At 39.7% G+C, this 17,595-nt stretch overlaps 1 protein-coding gene across 1 annotated transcript in view; it reads left to right on the top strand.

Moving 5' to 3' along the window:
• The first annotated feature begins 510 nt into the window (after positions 1–510).
• The window catches only part of rtn4r (reticulon 4 receptor), a 44,626-nt gene continuing 27,541 nt past the window's right edge, over positions 511–17,595 (top strand). Inside the window, exon 1 of the mRNA XM_063490492.1 lies at positions 511–1,073. Coding sequence (XP_063346562.1) covers positions 1,052–1,073 — 22 coding nt within the window. The 5' untranslated portion in view covers positions 511–1,051. The remainder of the gene's footprint in view (positions 1,074–17,595) is intronic.

Here is a 17,595-nt window from a genome sequence, read left to right as displayed (position 1 = left end):
CAGGAGGAAGCTTGGGTCCCGCCAGGAAGCCTGGCTTTCAGCCTGTCTTTTGGGGGTGTTTTCGTATGCATGTGCGTGCCTGGCCATGTCCGATCCAAATAGATTCGCCTCACGTCACCTTCCTACCCACCACCAGCCCACCACCCCTGCACATAAAACATTCATTAGAGCACAGCCTAGCACTGTAAGAAATGTCTCTCCAAATAAGTCATTAAGTATCAGATTCACTCTTTAATTCTAGGAATGACACCAGTTACCTACAATTATGATTATTATTGTTATTTTCAGTTCAGTTTTGTTTGAGTCCAGTATTTTCTATAAATAGCCTCGGACATAAAATCCAGTCTTTCTTTTATTTGCCATGATTAATAGCCCATGCACTCAGAATTAGGAGGGATATTTTTTGCAGCGTGATACAGACCCATAAAACATTCATCTTCGAATTCTCTCTCTCCCTCTTTCTGTCTCTTTCCGCCAAACGCCCCTTGCCGCCCCGCCCTCCCTTTCCACCTCTCCGTGGTAAACGCACACTGGCGCGCACCAGTGCGGCCGACATCCGTGCTCATACCACACACTTTTTTTCAGCGTACTTGGGAAATACAGAGGGGCAAGTAATCAGACTGGATATGTGCTGCGATTTCAAAAGATGGATTCAATACTCGGTTTTCGCCTGTGCCGTTGATTCTCCACTTCTGCGTTAACACTTTGAGCTCTTCTCCCGAGCTGTTTGCGCGTCCTATATTTGGGGAGGTGTCGACTGGTGCGTCGAGTCTACTGATCCCAAATTGGATGTTTATTGCTGACTGTTTTTGAATCTCTCGTCCACATGACTGAGCCAGGGTGCAGCTGGAGACGTGGCTCCCCACTCGGGAAGACCTACGGCTAAAGTTTGAAGGGTGCAGGGGTGCTTTAGTCTGCCTGTTTCCCGTCTTGCACTGGATTTGCAATAACCCATAAATTGCAATAATTAGCGGATTTCCTATCTATCTCCGTATACGTGGGATTCATTCTCGGAATTATAAAGCCTCTGGATTTCACTTTCATCTGAATCATGAAGACCGTTATTATTGATGGTGAGTACACATCAGACAGCTGGACACCTTTGTAAAGTTTTCACATATATCAGACAGTAGGATCCCGCTGGGTTACTGCGCACTGATAAAATCCACAACGGTGCAGTGTCACCGCTCTGTGGAGGACAGACAGAAAGATAAATCAGGTGTCCTAATTGGAGTTTACTCCGTTCAACACCCCCGAGGTTTGATTAAAATAAGGTATGGCTATCAGCATGACAATAAAAAAAGAATCGAAAGAAATCGAAAAATAAAGCCTTTATATACAATCAAATATAATTTTATTGTTGGAACGGAAGAAAAAAAAACTAGAAACAGAAGTATCGTTTCGGCTGTAGATGTTGCGGCTGTAAACGACCTTGAATCAGTGGCTCTTAATTGAGTCATAATTCGGATCTTATCTTGTGCGTGTCTTGCTTTCCCTTTTTGTATGCGTGTGTCAGTGAGAGTGCGCATGAGAGAGCGAGAGGCCGTGTACTGTTTGCAGTGGTCAATATGCTCTGCATGATATCGCAACTTAAACCGGGCATCAGCTTCTGCCCGTCTGGACGCTGTGGGCTGAGCGTTTGATGAAGTCTGCAGATGGTCCGCTTGGCGGCCCAGTAATACCGCTTCATTCCCCAGCTCCTTGGCTTATAATTGGTGTTTTGGTGGCATCGTCCCACTCAGGGTGCCGCCAAAGTGACAGGAAATTGGGCCTTGTAGCTTTCATGACTGGACTTGGAGCTATTCTAATGAGGGCAAGAATGCTTTCTCATTCCCGCCAGAAATGGTTAAGAATTTAATTTCTTGTCAGTTGTTTGAGTGTGTGTTTGTGTGCGTGAGGACACTCACGGAGAGCTAGAGGGAGGGTGGGAAAGGAAGGAGGATGCAGCACCTGGTGTGTCATTGTGTCTCTTCCTGCACCTGACTGTAACCCTGTGTTTTGTTTTTGGTTTTTTTTGTGGCTTTTTGTTTGTTTGTTTTGTTTTAGTGATCTAGTCATGTTTACTGCAGTGCAGAGTGTATAACACAGATATGACATGTGCTGTTTGGTCAGCAGCACCGAGGCTGTAACATCCACTTGGTTCAAATAAGATATTGTGGAAAATCTTCATTTCCAATTTGCCCCACCCGTGCATAGACTGCCCCAGCACTGTCACATGCATACACCACTGCCACAGTGCTTATGCAACATGCTGTACACACTCCATCTTCCTCACGTTCATGACTTGGCTAAAACTGCAGGAATAGGGTAAGAAAGCTGCAGATTATTGTGGGGATACAGAATAACTTTGCTTTTCACAAGTAGCAAAATCAAAGAGGCACATCTGCTTGTGCATTCTCTTTGGTATGTCACAGGGTGATGCAAATTCAAGTGCACACCCCTTCATTGGCACAGAATGGCTCTGGGTCCTTCAGACCCTACAGGCAACTTTTCATTACCCAACTGCTGGCATGATTTAGCACCAGGCTTCTGACACACACCTATGTTTGATTTTTATTCATTTATTTTTTGTTTCTGCTGCAATTATAATTGGTATCCATCTCTCAGGCTCCTGATTTGGCTGAGAAAATATGACCTGCCTTTTCTTGTGTTTAAAGTGTCACAGTGAGGAGGGACTTTAATTTACACTCTTTTTCACCCAGTCAGCATATGATCAAATGCCTCTGTGGGAAAGCTGTTGCTTGGGGGTGCCGTCGCTCCCTGTCTACTGCCAGGCAAAGCCAATGAAGCCCAAATGAATGGATAAAACCATTATAGTGGAACTGAACGCTTTCTCTTTGAAACCACTACACATTTAGGGCATTTTTTTCCCTAATTAGTTAACTCTGTTATTTTTTGGCAATGCCTCGCCAAAAGCTCTGCCCCATTTTCAAAAATAGGCCACAAGATGCATCATCTGAGGTGGCAAGATGATTGTTCTGAATGCATTAAGCTATAAGAAAGTGGTGCTAATAAAACAAAACAAATAAACAATAAAAAACCAAAGCTGATTTGCATTGCAGCATTAGGGGAATCCAACATCATGATATAAACTGACAATAAGGCAAGGCATCTTCCGCACCCTGAAAGGGAATGTGAAATTGATCCATCTTTGTGTTTGTATGGATGTTTATACAAGCGCAGGGGGAGGGCTGGAAGGGAATGGAATGTGTGTGTGTGGGTGTAGTGTTCAGTTAGTTTATGGGGAGGTCTGGAGAAAGGAGAGGAAGTTAAGAAAATGAAATAAATGTGTTTTTGTTTTTTTTGGTTTCTTTCATAATGTACTGTATGGATGGTGTGGCAAGTGAGAGAAAAATAATTAGGGATGTTATTTTGAATGCTGTTTACATCCATGTGAGTTATAGAGTTACAGGTTTGTTTGTTTTTTGTCATATTAGTCATTCATGATCAGCAATGAAACCAAACAACACTGTTGTTCTCTTGAGGTATTAAATGAGAAATATGCAAAATCACAATACACCCACTGGTTACATTACTGGTCCACTTTGCTAGTATTGGGTTCTACCCCCTTTTTTCTTAACAACTTAAGCAGGATGTAGATTCAGCAAGGTGGTGGAAACAGCCACCAGAGATTTTTGACTGATATTGAATTGGTAGTGTCATCCATTTGGTGCAGATTTGTCAGCTGCTCCATGATACAGATGTCCTGTTTCACCACTTTCCAAAGATGCTCACTGCATTGAGATGTTGTTTTTAAAGGCCATTTAAGTTAATTTAACTCACTATCGTGTTTAAGAAACTAGTTTGAGATGATTTAAACTTTTTGACACGATGTGTTATCCTGCTGGTCTCCAGAAGGGTACTCTGTAGTCATAAAAGGACAGACATGGTAAGCAACAACACTCAGGTAGGTTGTGGCATTTAAATGATGTTCATGCCCAAATGGGAAAACACCACACCACCACTATGACAGGATGGACCCGTACTTAATGCCAAATCCTGATTCAATGATCTAGATGTCACAGGAGAAATCAAGGCAGTGTTTTTCCCGTATTTTATTGACCAAATTTAGAGATACAGTCAAAAGTCTCAGATCCCTCTTCTTAGCTAACAGGAGTGGTACCTGGTCTGATCTTCTGCTGCCTTAGCCCAATGTGTTCCAAAGTTCAGAGTCTTGTATACCTTGGTTATGACGAGTGGTTATTTGAGTTACTGTTACTTTCCTATCAATTAGAACCAGTCTGGCCATTCTCCTCTGACCTCTCACATCAACATGGTGTTTTTGTCAAGATAGCTGGTGCTCACTAGATATGTGTTCTATTTTACAGACTATTCACTGTAAATGCTAGAGATGCTAATATGGGAAAATCCCATTAGATCAGTAATTTCTAAAATATTCAGATTTATATTTATTAAATATTCTTATTTTGATGTTTTGATGATACACCAGTCCAGAATCTCTCATTTTCGTTCTTTCAGTTGAGATGTGGTGACTGGGATGACCCATAGACAGGGATGATAAGTTAATTCAAACCACTGTAACAGAATGTCCCCCAACAGCATAAAAGAGCCAACTACCCCCTCACTGTAGGCGTGAAACATTGAAGGGTTTTTTTCCTTGAATTCCTGCCCTGTCAGAATAGGAGTCAGAACAGGGATGATAGATCAAGTTTTCATGAATATCTCCACGTCTACAAAATGTTTATGCTCGAAAAGGAGTAGGATGAAGTTATTTCAAAATCCATTATTTACAAATCAGTATTCAGAATTTAACATTATATGATCCATACATGTTTAACTATATACAAGTCTACACTCATATATAATACACACATAAAACAATTTAAACTTGTAAACCAAAACAACAGCAAACTACATTTTTACATAAACTAAGCATAACTGGCAAAATCTGAGCTCTTTCAAAATAATCTCACAAAGCTTAGAGATTTTGCCATAATGATGATAATGATGCATGCAAGAAGTCACTGATTTACCTCAACTGAAGGAGGTAAACAGAAGGTGTTCTTGCCACTTCTTTCACATAGTGACCTCTGGATTGCCACTGCACACAGGGTTTGTGGTTAAATACACTGGTGTCAGCCATTTAGTCATGGTTCCATGTATTTTGGTTGCAACCTTTAGTTTCATCACAAACGAATGTTTCATTCACAGTAAATGAAATTTCAACATTCACCTGTTCAGCCAGATGCATATTTAAATGTCTTAGAAAAATATACTGTTAACTTTTTAATAATAGCTATTTAAATCATGTTGAAAAGACTTTTAATCTCTCTAATTATGACTAAAATTGAGTTGTTCTCTTCATGTAACGCACTGCTGGGTGATGTAATGACATCTTTGGCAGAGTTGTTGAATTAAAATAATAACAAGATTTCACACGCAATTATAAATTTCTATAAGATCTGAGTTTGTGAAACGTTACAATAGATCAATTTTATCATCCAGTTTCTCAACGTCAAAGGATAAAGATGTCAAAGTTTTATGCTACGGAGCTCGGTTGTATTAATGCAATAGTTACAGTGACAGATTCCAGCAGGCTATCTGAAAGTGGATCTGCTATGTTCACTGCATCCTGATGAGCATGCTCCTTGAGGGGCTTCTTTTAATTGGCCGCGCCCTTCAAGTAGATTTGCATTTGTTTATACAGTACATGCACACACACATTCAGACTCCCACTGATGCGCACACGGGCATGCTGGCCTAAGATATCCTTGGAACTATCCGCTCTAGGTTATCCCAGTCTCGCAGCCTTTCACTTCTAATCAGAAAGACAGAGAAACTAAGTGGATAAATGGGCAAAATTCTATTTGTTTATACAGAGGAAGCTAAGGGGCAAAAATATAAAAAAGCAGTTGAAATGAAATACACTATTCCCCCAGATTACCAGTTCTTAATCCTCTCTGTGGGTTATTATTGTACTGTCAGAATGTTTGGCGAGAGAACCAGCAGGAGAAATGCTGCAGTTTTTAACCCCCCACTCTCTACAAGTCTTTTTTCACATAACAAAAAATAAATTAAAGAAATCACAATAAATGTAAGTGTTGGCCCTTGTCTTGAAGATGGTGTGGGGGAAGAAGGAGGGCCAAATGAATTAATGTTATGCGTGTATATGGTGTTGACGCAGGTGGAGTCTTTATGAAGGGATTTAGTTACATCTTTTTACAAAAAATAGAAATCCACTTTGACACTGTATTATAATCCTTTCAAGGTGCCTACGCATAACAGAGCAGATCACACCTTCCACTTTTACTTTACACAACACTTTATAAAATGACAAGTGAAATTTGCACACAATATTCAGTTGTGTTGACCCAGCAGTGATACATACTGATGGGAACCCTTTTTTCCTGAAGATTATATGGATGAAGGTCCTAGTATGCACAAACTGAGCTGCCTAATTTGTTGAACACAGTGCCCATCTCACTCTGCTGCAGTGTCATCTTTCATTCTGTGGTGTCACAGTTGTTCTCGCTGCATCTTTGGAACACACAGTGCCCACTTTTCTGTTTGTGTACTGATGAAAGTTGCATGGATGTGCTAATCCTATTGCAGATGCGAAAGGGTGCGATGAGCTGCTTGAACGTCAGTGACGCTGATTATACCACAATGGGGAGGCTGACTGATGGCCTAGTAAATTGTTAATTAGACAGAGCAGAAGCCGCTCTTAAATTAGACGCATGAATGGAGCCGTTGTCAGCCTTATAAGTCAACCCTCCTCTGCTCCTTTTCTTGCAGGCTACAGTGACATTCAGATAAAGCAGCTGGCTGATCCAAGATGTGAGCAGTGTAAGGCGAAGGGTTAGCATAACAGATCAACACCATAGTGCATATATAGCTAGAATCAGGGTTTTCAGGTTCAATTTTTGAATATCATAGTTTTGAGCTGTAAGAATAACTACAAGGATTGGAGATATAAGTAAAAACATGATAAATCCTGTGGTGAGTGATTCCTGCATGCACAGGTATTGCTAAATGACAAATTCCAGCTCCTATAGATCAACAGCTGAGAGCTTAATTGCTGCAGAGAAGGAGTTCTATCAGTAGGTGTCTTTAGTAAAAACAAACCGACATATAATTAGCAATATTGTGCTTGCATATATGATATGCAATCTGCACACATTCATTACTGGCTGATGTGCATATTCTACAGCAGGACTATAAAATGTAAATGTAAACTCGGTTTTACGATGTAAAAGTTTTAGAGAGAGAGGAGGAACGTCCGATTTCTTTTATCCTGAAAGAATAGATACATTCTTATTTTTCACCATATTCATTTCATAAGCGAGGTCCTTAAATTACCCCTCATCATCCTGATCGAGTCAGCCTGTGTTTGTCATTAGATTGCAAACTTAACAGATGGGAGTTTTGATGCAGAGTCTTACTGAATGTCTGGTACCACATTGTTGAGATGCTTAAGCCAGCGGGGTCACCTTTCTCTCCCTTTATGCATTGTTGGATTTTGTTCTTCCTTTATTTATCTTCATTCAAAGCAAAGTTCTTAACAATCACTCCAGGGTGTTGTATGTGAAGGACAAATACTTTATGTTGAAGACTGCATATATTAGCTTTCTAAATAAGTAAATACGTACCTTGAGTTGACAGTCAGATAGATAGATCGATAGATAGATAGATACTTCTGTTTGAGATAGTGGTAGAACAAAGGCTTTCTGAAATTCTGTGACATATTGTTCTTTACCTTATATTGCAAAACCTTCACAACAGTAATGCGTCTGCCTGTGAGCTTGGTAGTTCACCACTGAAATATGTATGGGGAGCCCTTCAAAAGAAATAGGTCATTACTCCCCGACTCAGGGGAAATTGATCTGTTATAGATGTGAAAGCTCATTCTGTAGGTGCTAAACATATATAATGTGTACCTGTTCTGGCAGCTTTATACAAGAATTCCACAGTTTGGGTTTTTTTTTCGCGTCTGATAACTTTCTTTCATACACAAATCGGTGTCCTCAATGTCTGGTGGGAGTAAAAGGATTTGTAGAGCAGGAAATGCATAATCCTGCAACTGCGGCAGAAGGAAAGAGTTTCTAAACATACTCACAAGCATAACAGTGGAATCAATGAAGATCCCACTCATCTGCTCCAAGAAGAGTACCCTATAACCTTCACTTAGAAAGAACAACACCACTCTTTATCTGCATGTAATTGGACAGGGCTGACCTCACAAAGCAAAACAAAGTATGATGGAGAGGCACCTCTCTCCAAGCTAAGATGTAAGGTCTGTGTTGAAGAATGTTGACAAAGATTTAGGTTTTGCTCTCAAGTCATTTTAAGTCCAAAGTAGATTATTCTTATTAAAATGCAAATCTTACAAGTGTGCTTCACTTCATCTTTTGTTGTTTAGCATTGTGTGCTGAATACATATACCTTTCTATTCCCTTACCTTACGTCTTTCTTTTACTTTTTCTCACAGTGTCTTGGTCATTCTTCTGTCTCTAACTCAATGTCTTTACCGCATACACACTGTGGCGTATATTTCTGTCTTCACTCTCAGGTGTAAATGCTGATTATCTCGTGTAGATATCAGGCCATGGCAAATTAAATGTGACCGCAGCTGGCCTGCTAGGACATCCATTATAATGATATCTGTAATCTGCTGGGTTCAGGGGAAGCGGTGTCGAGGGGTTGGAAGATAGTGGGATGATGATGGAGGGGGATTCAGTATGGTTCCAATGGCTGGCAGGAAAATAGAGCACATGGATTTCCACCACTGATGAGGTTCAAATTGACCATATGTCATCCATGGGTTTTAAGTCCTATGATCAGAATAGCATCCAAGCCTGTAAACACACCGTAAGCTGAGGTTGTGTACAGTATGTTGAATTCATTATACTCATTTGGTCTAAAACTTGTACCATCTAATATATAAATAAATTGTGGTTTCAACTTTTAACTTTTGAATTTTCTGTCATATCGGTCAAGAGTGTATGGACCTCTTTGTTTAACCAAGTGGTCCAAATCCTGATAACCTATTGGTTCCTTAGGTTATATAAAATACAGCATAAAATCTGCATTCTCTGACAGTCAATGGGGAGCAACACCTAGGGCTGAAAAATAACCAAAAACGTATAAATATTTAAATGCAAACTTCCCTAATGACCTATGATCTCAGTTTCTAATTTCAAGTTTAAGTTAATTCAACATGATGGTTATTTCGTAAATAGATGATAAAACAGGCTATGCCTTAGGGCATTTCCACTTTGTGACTGGAAAATTGGTAACATCACAAAATTGCCTAACTGGAATCCAAAAATCAATTGCTTTAAGTAAGTAAATTCATTTTTATGTACATACCATTATTTATTCCAGTTAGAGCTGTTGATAAAATGAAAAAACAAACAAACAAAAAAACCCAAACAAGCAATTTTTTTAAGATTTGAGGAACTGCAAATATTTTCTCTCTACTATATTATCAGTCGGTGAGTTTCCGAATGGAAATTTATCCATCTGAAGGTATTCTTGTTGATCATACTTGGGCACTGTGCAAAATTGAAATAACAGTATTTAAATCCTGCAGTGTTGCATTTTGACACAACTCTAAGTGTAGAATAGAGATTAGATAAGTGTTAAAAAAAAAAGCATGGAGTCCTTTGACATTGAGCATCAGACAGCACAAAGCAAGAATTGATCTGATGAGCGAATCAGAGATATGTCACTTTTGCGGTCACATCAGCTTGGCTGGCTTTCCAAACCCTCTAATCTAAAATGGTGCATGTTTTCACATGCCTGTACGTGTTCCCAGCAAAGCCTATCATCACTGCAATTATTCCGGGGGGAGAGATGAGAACTGCCAACACTCAATCTCCGAGCTGTAAACAAATTATGCCGAGGGGTCTTGATGATGGCTGTGTGAGAAACAAAATAGTCTAAAACCAATCTTGATGGTCCCACTGTGCCATCTTGGGTCTTCAACCAGCAAGAGTGTGCCATCGCTAGAAGGAAACTGGCTGGTTATAGCACTGCCTTCGGAGGTATGGTGTATCTGTGTAGTATTTTTTTTTTTCACGATGTATTTTGCATCACTCATCAGAAGTACAGACCCCCTCCACTTGCTTGGATAATGAGTTTTGACAGATCAGTCCTTTCCTTTGTTAACATAAATCAAAGCTTGAAATTTGCACCTAGCACTTTCAAGAAGTAATTAATAGAGATACAAATTGCCATATGCTTCCTTAAACATTATTTATTTTGACACAATGGCAATAAGTCAGAGAAGGCTCACATCACTTTATAATTAGTTACACAGGTGGTGCCTTGTATTTTGATCTGTCACGTTTAAGCTCTTTTGTCATGTGGAATTTTTTTCAATAAATCTTCCTGCGGTTTTGCTATAGGTAATTGACAAGTTATGTTTTCTTCCCCTCCAAAGCTCCCTAGGAAGGCATTAGCATATTGAGTTTCGTGCCTGACTATGAAGTGATTCCCACCATGCCTTTAAAAGGCATCGCATGAACAGGCAGCACATTATACCAAAGAGAAATATGAGACAAGAGAGAGAGCATGCTCTTCCTCCACTTTTTCTCTCAGCTCATACACACTTTAGCGATACAAGTTCAACACTTGCACACATACATAGCACATACTTGCATGGACACATGTTTGCTGCTTGAATCCCCCCTCCCGCCCCCGTTACTTGCTGACTCACACAAGGTTTAGCAAACGGACCATATTTTCGGGAAGGGTGAGTGGTACATGTTACATTTACATTTCCCACAGTTAACTCTGGAGAAAAAGCCATTAAATAGTTTCACCTTTCTCTCCAAGTTAAAGACACCTGAGCCCTCCCAGGTTTTTCCTTTGTTTATTGTTGTTTACTCTACCATGACACGGAAATTAGAGCTGGAAACTCTATAGACTCCATCAGCAGTTCACAATCACTCAGGATTTATAATACTTGGCTACTGGAAATGCACAGAAATTAAAGTGCTGTAGTACTTTCCGAAAGTCAATATCACAGTTAAAATCTAATGTCAACAGCCCACAGTGTCACAAAATACATTATTGAGCAAGCTAAATACATTATTTCTAAGTGCATGCAGTGTTGGTTTTTTTTAAAGCTTAAGAGTGGGACTTTTCCATTTTACACATTCATATTAATGAATGTTCTTTACATTTAAAGCATTGCACAATTAGTACACACAATGCTGATTGAGTCTGTCAACACCAATAAATCACTAAAATTTCTCATGCTAAGTCTAAAAAAGAAAGTAACAGATAACAAAGACAAATGTGGGCTTTCCTCATTATAAAAACACTTTATTAGCATTTGTTTAGAACTCACACTGCCAGAAGGAGCAGAAGGGGGTGATAAAAAATTCCAAACTTTTAGGATGTCAAGATGCTTTTCAGGGTTTTCACTCACATTAACATGAAGAAAAAAAGAGATGTACTCTTAAGCAGGAATTATACTTTCCATGTCCACGAGGGTCTGCTCAGGTCCTAGTTACGTAAGTTTAGTCAACAGACAGTGCAAGGGTTTGTGCAGATGTCCACGTGCCTGCCCTTTTTTTGTGATCTCGCTTACTTGAATTGCATTACAGTTCCCAATTACACATGCTACCTAGGCTGCTGACTTCCACCAGACACCAAACAAGTATAACAGGAATGAATGCCTGGCTGTCGAGTTTTCACCTGTCCATGTCCAAAATGGAATATCAACTAGGCTTTGCTTCAAATACAGTTATCCTTTCTGTAAATATATTCTTCTGGAAAACTATGAGATGTTTTTTACATTAAATGTAATGCACTACATTAGATAAAAATAACAATGTGAATTAAAACAATGAATGCAACAACAGAATAAAGCTGTGAATAGTTTTCTGTTGAAGCATTTTAGTGGGGGGGGAGTCATAGCTATGTGCCCTCATAATAAGATATGTCCTGCTACATTTGTGATTAGTTCCTTTGTGAGATTTTTAGTCTCTCTTGCATTTAAAAAAGTAAATAAATAATTTGTCAGTGCATGTAAATTACTCTTCATGCTTTGGCTAGCAGCTTTTTATTATCGCACAGGAAACTAGGTATTTAGCTTTGGTCTTCCAGGTTTTATGTTGAGCCTATCCCAGCTACCATAGGGCGAGAGTTAGGGTATTCCCTGGACTTTTTGCCAGTATGCGTGCATAGCTAACACAGACAGTCACAAATACAGCCCACATGTACAGCCAATTTAGAATCACCAATGAATATAACCCCACTAACTGCCTGTCTTTTTGACTTTGGGAGGAAACCAGAGTTCCTGGAAAGAACCCACATACACACAGGGGGAATTAAATTTCAATTCAGTTCAGTTTTACTTATATAGCGCCAAATCACAACAACAGTTGCCTCAAGGCGCTTTATATTGTAAGGTAAAGGCCCTACAATAATACCAAACAAGCATACTCCACACAGAAAGGCCTCGGCCAAATGATGGATTCTAACTCAGAATCATCTTGTTGTGCGGCGCTAATCACTGCACCACCGTACTGCCCAATAGAAGTAATAGTACTTTTTATTCATATAGCACCAATTCAAGTTAACTCAGGGCATTTTGAAGCATTATAATACTTTACATAATTATAAAGGAACCCAACTATTCCCTTTGAGCAAGCTCTTGACAACAGATTAATAAATAGAGACCTCCATCAGACCAAGACTCAGGTAGGGTGGCCATCTATCTTGATTGGTGGGGTAAGGGGAAAGCAAAGAGAGAAATGATGAGCACAAGCAACTTATTAAAAAATCAAATAGTAACCATCCCCAGATTGGGGAGGCCTATAACTGCAGATTAGGAACATGCAGCTTCAGAGCCAGACACACTTACAGAAAGGTACAGGGAGACAGAGGAAAGCACTACAGAAGAGATAATAACACGCAATAGTGGCGATTAAAGGTTTTTATATAGGTTCAATAAGAAAGGTCTATTCTGTCATATTCTATCTCAATTCCTTTTTGTAATATTGACCATTTTTGCTGCTGTTTTTTAACTCCCATTTTTCCATTTAAATGAGGTTGAATTAATCTCTTTGAAAATGTCAACATTATACCAGGTATTGAACAATCTATCTGCCCTTGTTCTCTCAGCCCATCAGGCCCTAGTCTCTGTTAAATTCATTGTTATCTGTCGTGCTCCCTTTCGAGCCATCTGTCATGCAACCTTGCTGTAGTGTTGAGAAGATACATTTCCTAGTGTGTTCTTTTCTTCCCAGTCATGTTACGCAGCTATATTTTTGGTAAACCAGAGATATTTGGGGAAAACACTGGGGCATCTATCTACTAAACTCTTGAATACTGGAATATTACTTCAGAACAATGGCAGATTTTCCAGTCTTCAGCAGCTAGTAGTTAGTATTATTAATCTAGCTCGTAGTCTGCATTGTCAGTTCTCAGTTCATTCTCAGATTCTGTCAATTCTCCAGTCCTTTAAGAGCCCAGCAGTTGTGTTGAACTAGCTCAGAGTTCCCAGACTAGGTTTCTTAGCATCGAAGAAGACCGAAAAATTCACCCTAGCCAAAGCACAAATGCCAAAGTATGAACCACCCAACATCCTGGGCTACCCTTGCCCTTCCACCAGTAAAGCTGGCATGGCACCGTCTCTCTACACCAGGGGTCGGCAACATGTGGCTCCGGAGCCGCATGCGGCTCTTCAGTCCTTATAGTGCGGCTCCGCGTGGTTTGGGAAAATAAATTAGAAGTATTTAGCTGAAGTGTATTTTATTTATGTTAATTCTTTTTTAACTTGTAGTTCTAAATTGGAAGATTATTGTGATATTGAAATAAAAAAATAAAATTATATTCTATTATTTTTTCATCGCTAAAAATAAGCGTCACACTAGCGGAAGCCGGTATGCCCGCCGAAACGCCATGCATTTATCGAGGCTTTCAACCCCAGGTAGGCCAATTATGGCTCTTCGGATCCACATTATGTCAGCAGCTATTCTCCACCGTGAACTATGTTAAAAACAAACACCGCTCACGCCTCACAAATGACAGCTTACAGTCCTGCGTAAAGATGAAATCCCCGATTTGCAGACGCTGTGCGCAGAGGTTCGGGACCAGAAGTACCATTGTAAACATATCACGGCAGACCCGACGATGTTTGCATGAACATGCTTTTCAGCGTCTCTTTATTGATCACTTTTCACACACGGTTGCTGTACGCATACAGCCAGCTGTAGCTTTTCAGCTCACAGCCCGACACATACCAACACAACAGCATAGATAGCACAGACGTAAAGGCAGCGAGGCGTGATTGCGGGTGTCGCTCAGGTGCGTCTGCCTCCCCTGCAGCGGCGCTGCAGACCACGCCCCGCCACACACATTAACCAGGTAAAATACATATTTAGGCAGAATTTTGCAAATATCTATTTTTCATTTTTTAGCAGCATAGTGCTTTTTTCCAATTATTTTTTAAAAGTCAGGTCAAGGCTCCAAAAGCCCAAAGGCGATATAACAGTTTTTGTTTGCTACATGGATCATTTTAGTTCAGCAGGGTGTCTTTCCTTTTGTTATATTTCTTAAAGAGTTCAAAATGTGTTAATTACATAAATAAAATGTAATTTTCTCTGTAGCACTTCATGGATTTCATAAGCAACACACCTTAGTTGTTCACACAAAGCATAAAGGTAAAAAACAATATATACAGTGTTATCTTCATTTTAGATATCAAAAAGTATTTGCGGCTCCCAGTGTTTTCTTTTGCGTGGAAACCGGGTCCAAATGGCTCTTTCGATGTTAAAGGTTGCTGACCCCTGCTCTACACTGTAATGGCATCTGCCCCACTCATCTGGTGATTCTTATCTATGATGTATGATTTCTAAAACATTTCAATAATAAAGGGCTTTCTGTCTTATCTTTCAATGTTATCATTTTTAAACTCTATCTCAGACCTTTTATCGCCATTTAATCATAGTTTGTCCAAATCTTAGTTTATCAGTATTCAGACTGCTCCATCAGAATAGGTGCTGCTACTTTAGCAGCTACACAGGAAATGTTATTCTAATCTCTTAAACATCTGGGTCACTGCTGGTCATGTGTTGCTAACATTTCATGACTCCTGATTCTGATATCAGCCTCTAATCACAAGATCTTTCAGGTTTTAAGATTCCTGGGGTAAGATCAGCATATATTTAGTTGATGTTTATTTGTCACATTTGTCTATTTTCATCATATTTATTTTTGTTTGGTTCACCTGTTTCTCGCTGTCTTACAGTCCTTTAATGACTAACCAGTTACAGTCTCTCGTTCTTCTATCTGCTGACAACCTCTGGGCAAAGGCTGTCATTTCTTTTTCTCTGGCCTCCGACAGTCAATCAGAAAGCTTCATTTTTTACCCTCTGCCTCCTGACATCCTCTAACCAATCAATGGCCTCTTTTCTAGCCTCCAATGGCCACCAGCCAATTAAAGGCTCTAATTTCTCACTTTCTTTGACCTTAAACAGCCTCTGGATGATCAAAGGCTCTATTTTTTTTCTTTCTGGTTTCCAACATCCTCAAGCCAATCAAATGCCCTCATTCTCTCTCTGGCTTCTTTTCAATCAAAGGCTCTTATTTCTTTCTTTCTCTGTCCTCCAATGACTGCCAACCAATCAGAAGCCTACATTCTTCCAATCTCTCTCTCTCTCTTTCTTTAGCAGCCTCTAGCCAATCAACGACTCCCAGTCCTCTGCCTGTGACCTAGTCAGCTAGCCTTCTTTGCAAGATTTCGTCTTCGCTGTCTTTAATCTATTTCTGACTTCTTCTCTCATCATAATTGTAACTGTTCTTTAACTGTCATTTCTCTTGACTTTGCCTGTTTCATATCTTTTCTACTCTGAAGATGAGATTTCCATGCTATGTTAAGACTGCCCCTGCTGTTCTCTTTCAGGTCCCGTTATAATCTCCTACCTTCTTCTGGGATTGTACACTATGATCTATCAAATTGTCAGTAATATTTAAAATTTTGAATCTTCACATTTTTGCTGTTAATATTGCTCTTTTTTTCCAAATGAGCCCCCTTTGCTGAAATTAAGTTTTTATCTATCTTAATTGAGGAAGACCTGTACTCTCACATATCTCTTGGTCATATCTACAATGCTTCATGGCTTTTTTCTCCAATACCTCTCTTTTCCCACAAATTTGAATTGAGCTCTAAATTTTAATGTCACTACTTATCCAAAAAACAAATCTATCTGTGAGCTCTGAGCCAATCAGCCCCTACTCCCACTCAATGCTCCTCCTCATTTCCACCTTATCAATTGTCAAATGTGCGTTGTCCAAGTCTCCATCAGCCATCTGCTTACTCTGCTCCACCACCCCCGTTTGTTTTATTCCAGTCTCCATTGCCTGTCTTCATCTGGGATTTGACTGCAGGATGTCACTTCTCATTGAAGTATAAAATTTTGCATGCTCATATTTTTTCAGCGAGGAAGGGAGGTGGTAAACGAGTTATGAGTAAATGTAAATGAACAGCCAAATTTAATGTAGGGACGCTATTCCCTTAAAGACTCATAAACAGGTAAGAGAGCAAGTATACGTTCATAAATGCTTTGGAGGTCAATTGTAGCATCACAGCATTTCCTGATGACAAATTCTATCCACACACAACATTATAATAGAGAACATTTTATTTCAAAAGCTATAGCATCATGCACTAGAAACCATAAACAGCCATTAGCTTCTTCCAGTGTGAAAGCACTGCACCTCACCACTGGCTAGGCAAGGCATTACTCAGCAAATGGAAACTGGAGACTGGAAACTTTATTGCAGATGAGTGGATGAAAGGAGAAATAGTTTACTGACATGAACTTTATGGGGCTCTTTTCTTCAAGGCTGCCTCGTTTACTGAATCTGCAGGATTTTTACAGGGGAGAGCTTTCATTGGGCAAACATTGTCAAGCAAAGCTGAAATTATGTTGACGTGTTTGACTTGGCTGTGTTACTTTAGATATCTTTCCCTCTTGAAATACTGAAAATATATGCTCTTATTAGGTTTTGTTCAATTCTTACACTTCTGCTAAACCCCTGTTTTTTGTCTTTCACATCATTCCAAGGATATGCTTACTTTATAATTACATGAAGATAGCTCCTTTTTTTTCTCTTGATAACAAACCCTTTCAATGTTTCATCTGCTCCAGTAAAAACTTCCACATTATGTAAGTGACACTGAAACAGCTCTTCTGCAGTGATTTCTCTGCCAGTACAGGAACGCACTAATTGTTATTTTCATATCAGTTCAGTGATTGAGCGCTGTCAGTATGTGATTTTTTTAACCTCACAATGGGTTTATCCAGCCCACTGCCATTACTATGCAAACTATCCTCCTGTGCACCACCTTCTCAGTGAGATAAAGTTGGAGCCGTGCATACTGGGACTATATTACATTATCGACTCCTCATCCACTTAACAGGAGAATCAACTCCGTTTACAACTAATTAAAGCCATTAAAGGGGGCACACAATAATGCATTTTTTGCCAGATAACAGAAGCACGGGTGGCAGTGGCAGCTGGGCTCATTCTACCGGCAGGTCAAGATGAGAACAATTAACTGCATATTAAAGTCGCAGCGTGACATGTTTGAGACAAGTGAAGATGGTGAATTGG

Source organism: Pelmatolapia mariae, linkage group LG12 (genome assembly GCF_036321145.2).
Source record: "Pelmatolapia mariae isolate MD_Pm_ZW linkage group LG12, Pm_UMD_F_2, whole genome shotgun sequence".
In the NCBI taxonomy this organism is placed as follows: domain Eukaryota; kingdom Metazoa; phylum Chordata; class Actinopteri; order Cichliformes; family Cichlidae; genus Pelmatolapia; species Pelmatolapia mariae.
This window is presented reverse-complemented; position numbering and strand designations above follow the sequence as displayed.